Source organism: Drosophila subobscura, chromosome J (assembly GCF_008121235.1).
Source record: "Drosophila subobscura isolate 14011-0131.10 chromosome J, UCBerk_Dsub_1.0, whole genome shotgun sequence".
NCBI lineage: Eukaryota > Metazoa > Arthropoda > Insecta > Diptera > Drosophilidae > Drosophila > Drosophila subobscura.
Window position 1 is genome coordinate 9,330,877 of NC_048532.1, and position 11,629 is coordinate 9,342,505.

Consider the following 11,629-nt stretch of genomic DNA (forward strand, 5'->3'; position numbering starts at 1 on the left):
AACGCCATGTCATTAATCTATTTTAAAGCGATTTGAACAAAAGATTCTCTAATGAGGCACATCCTGTTTGTAACGATTATGTAAAACGATTCTCTGATGGGAGACAAAATGTTATAACGAATTAATGAAAAGATTCTCTTATGAGACACAGAATGTTAAAAAGATGTTATAAAAAGATTCTCAAATGAGCCACTGCTAGGTTTTAAACTATTTTAACAAAAGATTCTCAAATGAGGCACTGCTAGGTTTTAACTTATTTTAACAAAAGATTCTCAAATGAGGCACTGCATGATTTTAACCGATTTTATTAAAAGATTCTCGAAAGAGGCACTGCATGTTTTTAAACTATTTTAACAAAAGATTCTCAAATGAGGCACTGCTAGGTTTTAAATTATTTTAACAAAAGATTCTCAAATGAGGCAATGCATGATTTTAACCGATTTTTTTAAAAGATTCTCGAAAGAGGCACTGCATGTTTTTAAATTATTTTACCAAAAGATTCTCGAAAGAGGCACTGCGTGATTTTAACCGATTTTATAAAAAGATTCTCGAAAGAGGCCCTGGATGTTTTTAAACTATTTTACTAAAATATTCTCAAATGAGGCACTGCTAGGTTTTATATTATTTTAACAAAAGATTCTCAAATGAGGCACTGCTAGATTTTTAATTATTTTACCAAAAGATTCTCATTGAGGCACTGCATGATTTTAACTGATTTTATAAAAAAAAACTCGAAAGAGGCCCTGCATGTTTTTAAACTATTTTACCAAAAGATTCTCAAATGGAGGCACGGCTAGGTTTTAAACGACTTAAATTAAATTGTATTTTATTTCACACCTATTTTAGATTACTAGTTTGATCCGAGCAAGTGGTATTTATCTGTTGAAAAGCATTTCTTCAGTTACTTACATGATATTTAACATATAATCCAATGGCTATAATCAGTTACCATGCACGTCAGTAATGATATAAATTAACTGTCTAATGTCTCGAGTGTAAACTACTTTACAAAATTGATTCAGAGTTAGTTGAAACGTTGGTGGAGTTTTGAAGATTGATTTTGATTAAATGTGTGTACAAGTTTAATTTTAGATTCACGCAAACCCAAAGAAACAAACTTGTATCGTGTAATCGTCATGTGTTCACCATTCTTTTGTTTACATTTTGCATTAAACGTATGTATATCGTATTTAAAACCTGAGTAGCAGAAATGTGTTGCTTGTTCCTTAAGCAAAAAGAAGAGGTACAAAATGCTGAAATGGAGTACAGAACCCTTCGAAAAGCTAACGAACTCTTTGGTAAAGTCTAGCACTAAATGAGTAATAATGAATGATGTGATGGAGGGTGGGTGTTTGCATAGGCTCTCACAACCGCACACAGCTCGACTCGACTCCTGTCCTTACATTCTGTCCATTCCTTGTCGTTATTTCTTATTTAGCAGCCATCAGCATCAGCATGCACTTAGGACTCGTTTTAATGCAAATTGTAAATGGAAATGCATTCCAGCACCGCCTGAACATGTACCACGTGATGTGGAAATGGCCAAATCCATTTAACACTTAACCGCCTCGAAGGGGAATTGCAGTTGCATTCCAAGTAATAATAGAAATACAGTTTTAATGTAACGAAATTTCTCCGAATATTTCTGCTGCAAGGGAACAGGAACTGCAGCAGAATGTTGCTCATTAAAATTGAAATTATATGATTTTTGTATATGTTTTTTAATTTTTCTTCCCCTTGCTTTCCCACCTGTGTGTTGCCTTAACCCTTTGTCGTTTGAGATTTCGTCGTCGTCCTGGATGGCAAAAAGTTGCCAGTTGGCAGCGTGTTAATTTGTGCGTAAACGTTGCACTAACGAAGCGAAACGGGGAAGGGAAGAAGCTTTTTCCCTCTGAATAATACAGCATCGTGTGAGGGGTATTGCGAGGGCTTTGTGGGGTGTGGCATGTGGCATGCAAACGTATGGAATGCGTTATTGAAATGACATTTAAATGTTTTGGGGGCGTCAAAAGCGTGCTGCATTTTCCATGTGAGAGAATGTCATACAAAATTATGGGACTTGATTAAAGAGCGCTTTGATGGAGGGTAAACTGAGTGGATATATGGTGCAAAATCTATAGAGATAGAGGTGAAAGGTAACATGGAATCTCTGATTTAGTTTAAATTAATTTAATTGAATACAGGAAAGTTATGGGAAGACATTTCTGTATTTCTTTCTCAACCATTTGTCTCGGAACATATGTTCTGGGGCGTACAGATCCACCACAACTGCATCTTGCACCACAGATTATTCAAATTGAATTTAATATATTTATATTTATGAAATTTTCTAGATATAGTTTTTCATATCTAGAGTGAGTTTAATTTATTTCAAATTGAATTTTCCTAATTGTCAAAACGGGTTTGCTGAGGCTTCACCTGCAGTCCACCGCAAAACCAATTACAATCTAGTGGGTGGAATTGTGTCGATGCCTCAATCTTGAGTCACGTGAAGCGAATGGCAGCCCGAATTTGCACCGGAAACCGCAAACTTTTCCACACTGTCCAACACTGAGAAGAGAGAGTGGGCGGGAGTTGTGAGCTCCATTAGAAAGTTGAAACCACACATATCAATTACTCAAGTTTTCGTTAGTTGGCGTCGCCTTGGTCGCCATGGTCCTGGGTATTGGAAACTGGTAGATGGTAGCTGGTAACTGGCAACCGCAGCAACTGCAAAGCAAGCAACAACCGAAAGTTCTTGGCCAGTAGTATAATCGGAGGATTTTAAATTTGCATTTTGTTGCTGCCAGTGCTGGGCAACGTCTCATAATTTGACGGTCAGACAAGCGTTTCCGACTGCATACCGGAATCTATTTGTTCTTCTTTCGTTTTCCCTTAAAGTTTCTTCTTCTGTGTTTGCTTGACATTTTATTTGTTTAAGTAGAGAAAACAAATTCGCTTATTGTTATGCCATTGCCATTCCCATTCCTCCCCCATTTCTTGTACTATTTGTTTCTTCTACTTTTGTCGACTTAAATGCGTAAATATTTTTACGCTTTTGGCATGGAAAGCAGCAGCCAAAAGGCAAGGCAACAAGCGAACAAATTTCATAAAAAATGCACAACAGGCGAAAAAGAGAAAATAAAATAAAATTCACCCTGCTGTGAGGAGGTGGGCAAAAAGTTTTCCTCATTTTTTGCTATCTGTTTCGCTTTGTGTGTATTTGTGTTTGTGTGTGTCTCTCCCAGTCGATATTAAATGAAGCTGTAAGAACTTTTCCCTTTGTTGTTTTTTTTTCCCCCCCTTCGTTTTTGGGTCTGTTTCCAAAGTTCGTATTGAATTTATATCCTAGTGAGTAGTGTGTGTGTCGTGGAAAGAGAAGTAAAATGGTTGAAAAACGGTTGAATACTCATGTGCAAGTGGGATTGCAGGGAGGATATTCCTGACCCATGGATATTTTTAGCTGAAATCTTCAACCCAGGTGTAGTTCTCAGTTCAGTGGATACGCGGGTATTTGTTTCTTGTTTTATGGCAGTTTGAAAGCATCTTTGAAATATATTTGACATAAATAAAAGAAATACTTGTAAAGTGATTGCAAAATGTTACAAATGTTGCTGGGGGACGCTGAAATCTCAGCAATAATTTCAATGGCACATCATAATTTCTGGTATTTTTACGTACTATTGAAGAGTTACAAATTGTCATATATTTATTTATTTTAAGTAATCAAATTTTGTATGTCTTATTGGTATTTAGAATGTCTTACTATTTAGTATAATATTTTAATGGGAGGATTCTACTTATTATTGCTTAACATTGCTTATATTTGTAATGTTTGAGGGGTGTTTGTCCTAATCGAATTTGACGGTTCAGTGATGAATTATCTCTTGGTTAATTATTTATATACATAGCGGCCACTGTGGTGTTTCATTTTAACCCACATTTTAGGAATGTGGTGATCTCAAACTCTTTCTTGCCAAAGGCCATCTCAGTATTCTCGAACTTAACTGCTGCACTCGCAAGGGGAACTTCATATCAAAATCTCATTAATTAGCGAATGATTTAAAATCTGTTTGTGAAATCCATTGGATAAACACTCCATTAAAAACAAACCTTTCGTGAAGCAAGCAACTTTGGAGACACTCGACTTTAAGCCAAGGAAGACGCAATTGCACTTAAGAGATCCGGTGCAGGTCCAGGTCCAGGTCCAAGTCCAGGGAAGCCAACAGCGAAATGCATTTACAGCGTAATCCAATCTTGGCAATAATGAAATGCTAAGTGCCAGACACACACTCACACAGAGATTCCCAATTGGAATTGCACTCAGAAGAGGCCGGAAGCAGCATCCCAGTAGGGCAAACAGAACACTCTGTTGGCCACCAACCGAAAATGCAACAGACCCTCAGGGAAGTCTTCTCTGGCCCTGCCTCTGGATCTGCCTCTATCCTGTGTCACGTTTTGTATTTTACGCTTCGTTCTTTGTGTGTCTGCTGCTGGGCTAAGGGATAACCAGGACAGGATTTTTAATAACACACGTTCCAGATTGCTTTCAAGCCATACTTGTCACCAATCGTTTTTTGACCAGAAATCGGTGTTGTTAACGCTGATGAAAACAACGTTGGGCTGAATGGCACTCCACCATTGTCTTGGAGATGGCTTTTCAGGACCTGACACTGACATCTTTTCAGTGCCCAAGATTGCTTCACTTCAGCTTACCTTTTTTCGACTGGTAGTAGTAGGAGAAAATCGATTTATCCACTCATAAATGAGCACTGGGCAGACCTCAAATTCAATTCGACACAAGTCTGACCACAGTTCTAATGCAATTCCTTTCACCATTGACCACAGATGGGTGACTGACAGGCAGGCAAACGGGCGGGTGGGCACTCAAATTCCACAAACTAATCAACTAATAAGGCTCGATGCTTGGGCCGACAAATAGAGAAATTGCGGAATCAAGACATAGCCACAGCTCTGCCCATAAATCAGATACAAGATTCAACAGAAATCCTTGTAGGAAAATGGAAACCCCCAGCAGAGTGCCAAAGAGAGATGCAGAGGCCAGAAGTAAGTGCCAGGGCATTCAAAAGTCAAGAGTGATAATGACACTGGTGCTAAAGGTAAAGCTGAATCCAAGGGAAAAAATAAGCAAAAAAATCAAGGGAAATTCTCACAAATTTGCACTCGAAAAAGTTGCCAAGCTTCGCTCCGGCTTACGCAAATCCCCCGTTCAGGGCATACTCAGACCAACACACAGCTCTCTGCAGCTTTCAGTTTTTTGCCATTTATTTACACTTTTTTTGTACCTTTCAGGGGGAGCTCCTGTTTCTCAACCATATTTGAGTTAACATTTTCACTTTTCACCTTCCGACGTGCAGTGCAGCCTAGCGCCGCCTGCAGGTAAAAGTACGAGTATTTCGCCCAACTCTTTATTCTGGGGCGCTGAAACGCATAAATCAATGGGGGTAAAAAATCAAGTAAGCAACAGCTCAGCTCAGCCCAGCCGGAAGATGGCAGCAAGCCAAGTTCCTAAACTTGATTTAATGCCGGTGCTGCAGCGGCATCAAGTCAGCAAGGAGAATACAATATATTGGCAGGTTGTTCTCCAAAGTGTTGTGGCCTTAAAAGCTCTTAACCTGACTTGAATCGTATCGATATAAATCAGCAACAGCAGCAAAGAAATTCTCGTTCTCGTACTCGTTCTCAGTGCTGTCGAGGCTCACAAAGACCTTTCGATTTGTTATTTGACAAATGAATTTGTGGCGAAAGCTGATGTCAATCTTTAAATTGTTTAAAGTTGAATGGGACTTAAAGGGAAAAGCAAACTGAGGGAATAAATTATATAGTTGCCGCACTCGAAAATAATTTATAAAATTCCACTTTATTAACGCACTTTCAAGCACATTTATACGTAGTACATAAATTAAAAATTTGTAGCCTATAGTATAGTTTCATCCATTAGTTTTCACTGACCAACGATCCTTGGTAAACTAATTGAATTAATTTATATGCAACAGGGTAAACATAGGGGTAAACATCCACTCACATCAGCGCGGTCAACCAAGTAACATTTGAATAATTTATTAAGTATTAATTTTCCTTTGCAACATCAAATATTTTGGGAAACTTGTCCGAGCGAGAAACATTCATTCATCGAAGGCAATGCCAATTGCATTTGAATTTTTCTTTGGAATTTTCATGAACTTTCCCTAAAGTTTTCAATTAAAACTTAAGCGGTAGCCAAACAAGGTTCACGGAATCTTTATAGTTCGACTCAGTGGTCGACTGTGGCTGGCGCTCTTAAAAACTTTTTTTATTTCTTATTTTATGAGTGTTCTGGCTTAACTTTGGATGACTCTGCCGCTAAGCTGCTTATACTATGCAAATCTTTCTTATTCTCTTTTAATTGCATAACCAATTGTAATTACCCGAACGGTTAAATATGTAAGAAGTTCTAATAGGAGAAAGATTTACGGGGATTTAAACTTATTTAGGTTTATGTTTTATGAGTAAAGAGTTGATTTGTTTTTCGGGGAATGAAGAGTTTGTCGAGGAAGTACCACTGGCAGCGTCTGAGTTTATGGCTAAAAATAAACTTTATCTATCTTATCATTTGTCTATCCCAAGAAAAACATTAAATTCATTTACTGTTCTTCTTTCATTCACACAAAGTATACACATATGTAGCATATTTTATCAAAATAAATTAAGAAGATGCAAGCTTACGTGTTGAATACTTTTATCTTTGTTATATTTTGTTTTATTTTTCTTAGGGAACTAAAATATACATAGTAAGTGAAGTAATTATGAAAATTGGAGGACATTCAGTGAGAAAGTGACTAAGAAACAAATGAGTTGAAATTGCTTGAAATTCTATTTTTTATGTTCTCCCCTTTCACCCATTAAAATATTTCAGTTCCATTTTCTTTTCATTATTCGTTGTGTGGTAGAGAATTCGATAAGATTCCTTATTCATAAATATTCCAAGCAGGGACACATTATAATTAATCATTAATACTGCCAAAGTCTCTACTCAAATACGTAGTATTGCTCGAGAAAGTTTACAAGATTGTTTATTGGGTAAAAAATAATTAAATGCCTTTCCCTACGCCCATCGATTAGGTAGATTTTTTGTCTTAAAGTTAGTTACAAATCTGTTTGCTGCATCGCACCGGAACCCCTTCTGGCCATAGTGCAGAAGGCCTCTCCCTGCTGCTCCCCCAGGCAGATGATCAGATTCTCCGGTTCCTTGGTGGCTGCAGAAGCTAATTTGCCATTGGAACTACTCGACTTTTGTGCCCCTGTCGATGCCGTCTTCTCCGCTGTCGTTGTGGAGGAGGTGGCGGTCGAGGAATTGTTGTTGCCCGCATTGTTGGCCAGCAGCTGTGGCACCTGGGGATTGGGTGTGAGCAGTCGCTTGGAGCCACCCCGACGACGACTGCCCTGCTTGGTGAATACACTCGGTTCCAGGTGCAGCTGGGCATTGATATCCTGCTGGGTCATGCAGGTGAATGCTTTAAAGAAGCTCTTGCGAAAGTTTTCACTGAGAAAAGCATAGAGTATGGGATTGACTGCCGAATTGGAGTAGACCAGGGCGCCCAGTAGCAGAAAGATGAGTATCTCCAGGCGCGACAGGTCACGCTGAGCGGGATTAGAGTTGATTAGCGCCAACTGGGACATCCAGTGGGGCAGCCAGCAGCAGATGTACACCGTGATGACAGTCAGCACCAGTCGCGTGACCTTGCGATGTGCACGGCGCTTCTCCTTGGACTTGGTCGCCTGTTTGGGACCCACAGACTTTAGTTTCCGTATGACCAGGTAGTAGAAACTGAGGATGAAACAGAGCGGCGTGGCGAAGCCTAGGAAAAATGTGTACAGTATGAAAGTGGTTCCCGAATGTTTCTTATACGCATCCGGCCACATTATGTTGCACGAGTAGTTCACGCCATCCTCCTGTTCCACTGTGCTGGCGTAGAGGATCACTGGGAGCATCAGCACTGCGGACGTGGACCAGGCCACCGCCGACACGATCTTGGCTATGTGCAGGGTGCGATATCGTGGAGAGGATATCGGATGGCAGACGGCTATGTACCTGTCCGCCGACATAATGAGCAGGAAGATCGAAGAGGTGAACGATGTGATGGAGGTGCTAACCATGTACGCCTTGCACATGAACTCCCCGAAGCGCCAGCTGCAGATTCGCATTGTGTAGAGCAGGAAGGGTATGCCAATCAGAAAGCACTCATCTGCTATGGCCAGATTTAGGATGTAAATATTCGTCACTGTCTGCATCTTGGAGAAGCGCAGCACCACATAGATCACCAGAGTGTTGCCAAACAGACCCACAATGCACACGAGTCCATACAGCACCACTGTGAATAGATCCGCCAGGGAGTTCCTCGTAGCTATGCAGTGCTCATACGTGGGCAGATCCGTGCTGTAGGGAGGTGTATCCTCTGGGTGGATCGTGGAGCTGCCACTGTCCCACCTTTGGCTTAACTCTGTGCTGAAGAGAGTCTCATTCGAGCCCTGCCAATTTGTGGTGTTTGCATAGGTTGATTCCGTGGACACATCCTCCCCTCGTACCCATTGCATCAGCCCCATCATCATTAGCCAGGTCAACATATTCTTGCACGGCTGTTGTGTGTCTGTGTGTGGTCCAAATTTAATTATATTATTCGGGTGTTGGTTGTTACGGTTGTGTCCCTCATTTGGTTTACCTGCAAAAACAAATTTCATTATCCCATTAAATATTTGATGCGTGTATTTTGTGTGTGTGTTTGTTTGTGTATAAAATTATGCAAAATATGAAAACTTGTTGGCTGCTAATTAAAATAGTTTTTGGCATCTACTCGGCATGCGAGAGGAGAATTTTCAGCTAATCAGCAGGGTGGTCACAAAGGTAAAATTGAATAGAAATTCTTGCTGAAACTGCCTCAAGTTCAATTCTCGTAGCTAAAGTTCCATCTTAATTATTCCCCAATTACGGCACATAAATGCTCTCTCAACTTGCAAACAAACATCTTAAACAGGCACTTGTTGGCAAAATTATTGAATCCCAAGTTAAAAGTTAACACTGACAAATTACATGCACATGCAATACGTTCCCCCATTAAGAAAACAAATCCCCTCCCAGACTCTTCTCTGACTTCACAACCAGACACACTTGGAGCAGAACTTTTTTTGGGCGAAAACTTTTGCCGACTTTCTGAAAAATTACACCAAAATCTTCAACTTTTTTTCTGACAAGTTGTAGAACAACCAATTCGGAAGGTAGAGCGAATTTATACATACATAAATCATTTGTTTGCACAATTTATTTCAAGAAAAAATTGGCCAATTCATTTGCACACAAACACACACACACACGCATACAGAGTCCGAGGAAAAAAGTTGTTGATTTATGAAAACTCAGTTGATTATATATGGGTGTGGGGGATTGGGTGGGAAAATTAACATTTAAATTGAAATCAAATTACACACAATTTGTCAAGCCAAACAAGCAGGAGAGAGCAGAAGCCAAACAGGAGATTTGTAGCTACCATAACTTTGCTCCAATAAATAAATAAGCAAATGATGTTGAAGCTGGGGCTCAATTTACGCAAATATTTGCGGAGAATATATATGTTTGCTTCATTAAAATTCGGTTGTTTTCCTGCATTCTGCATAACGAAGGGTCATCTTTTGATCCCGTCCATGTGTCCTCATGACAGAGGAAGAGTTAATCCTCTTAGTCTATGCTTATTTTAGAATTATCCCAAACACAAACTTAAACCCAACTAAACGTGAAGCGATGGTCCGAGTCATGTTGCAGACATAAAACGATTAGAATGGCTTCCCATTTTAGTTAGTTAATTCCAAAGCAATTATAGAGAATTTTAATTGGGGGAAAAATCAGAGAGTGCAGTTATTGGATGCTAAAAAACCATTGTTGGGCTTTAAAGACCTTTGGCGGGTTGGTTGTAAAACTCGTGCAGTTTTTTTGGCTAACAGGGAAACATATTTGCACGAATTTAAAAATTATATATTTTAATAATTTATTATGATTCGAATTTATACGATTTTTATTTATTTGTATACCCAAAAAATCATTTTACACTCTACAAGTGCTGCCACGCTTTCTCTCAAATGCCAGCTAATTGCGCATTGGCTACCCAATTAGCCCAATCAATCCCATAGATTGCCACCACATTTGAGCTGCAACGAGCAATCAAAGTGGGATCAAGGCACTCGCCTGATGGCAGGCTCTGCCATGTTCTCTGTTCCCGAGATTACAGTGGTGCAATCAATTAGAGGAGTATTTGACGTTGTCATGTGTGTAATTAACATGTGATCAGTTGTGAGTGGTAGTCACCAACATATAACCGTATGTAATGACATTGAGAGCAAAGTAGCTCTATGGATTTATTTGGAGTTCCATTTAAGCTGCAGGTTGCAATTTATTTCGAATTTTAATTAAGGGTTGACATGTTTAAATCAATTTAAAATAAGAGAATAAATTCCAAACTACTTGATCTACTTTTATCCTGATTTTCCCATCTTTTCACTGTATTCCATCGAAATTGTTTGTTGATATTCAATTTGATAGTTCTCATAGACGTTCTGCAGAGAAACAACCAGTGCCAATACCCCTATAATGGGGGACTTAAGCATGTCATACAGTCTACTGCCAAAGTATTGTACGTACCCCATCACCACATGGCGCCCAGCTTTGTTCCCCTTGCATTCAATTCCTTTTTGGCTGGATTCTTTTGTAGCCATTATTGGCTTGTCGCATCCATTGAATTGTGTGGGGGGTAGTCCCTATTCCATCAGTGACCACAATCCGTAGCCCCTAACTGCCGTTTCCCCCACCCTCACGTGTGCTGTCGTTTGTTTGCTTGGAGATTTAACTTTGAAACGCTCGACAGGTGTAACACCCAGGGCAATCTCTCCCCAGTCTCCACCCATCTTTGACTGCACAATTGTTGTTCGACATTTATTTTTTTGTGGCTGTGTGGCTGTGTGGCTCTGTGGCTGGCGTTTTCCTGCACTGCGTTTATTGTTGTTGGAATTGTAACTGTTATCGGTAAACCGCAATGGAGGCACAAATCGCAAGGCAGCTGATTGCCTCGGTGGGGCAAAGATGGAGAAAGGGAGTGAAGGGGGATGAAACAGCATGTGGTGCACTTCTATTGTGTCTGCAGTTCCATTTGACGACAGGCAACAGACGGCGGAGAAAGCCACTGACAAAGTTCTATATGGGGAAAGAGACAGATAGACAGAAACAGATGTAAGTGAGAGAGAGAGAGCAAGAGCAAAGGGAGTAAGCTGTGGCCTCATCTGTGCCAAAGGACCCAAGCAACACCCCAAGGAAGGTGACGGAGCCATCATCATCTGCTCATCGCTCCCTTGACCACATGTTTTTTTTTCTTCCTCACTCTCCTTGCTCCTTCTCATTCCCTCTGTGTGCACGTATGTTTGTGTCTTTGTGTGCTCTGTTCTGCAGCATTTATTAAAAATTTATGCATTTTATGAGACCCTCAAGAGTGGCTCCTCAAATGCAGTTCCCTCACTTCCATTTCTTGATGGGACAGGACACGACACGGCATGTCTCTGCTCCTCAATTTTTCTCACTCTGACACTTCTCTCTCCCTTTTGCTCTCTGGCT

The 11,629-nt window shown here is 40.1% G+C and overlaps 1 protein-coding gene across 1 annotated transcript; it reads right to left on the reverse strand.

Moving 5' to 3' along the window:
* Positions 1 to 6,885: 6,885 nt before the first annotated feature.
* On the reverse strand, positions 6,886 to 8,692 carry LOC117893546 (somatostatin receptor type 5). Its single transcript, XM_034800197.1, has one exon. It carries the CDS (start codon positions 8,602 to 8,604, stop codon positions 7,126 to 7,128), a length of 1,479 nt encoding a protein of 492 aa, XP_034656088.1. The 5' UTR covers positions 8,605 to 8,692; the 3' UTR covers positions 6,886 to 7,125.
* Between the last annotated feature and the right edge of the window lie 2,937 nt (positions 8,693 to 11,629).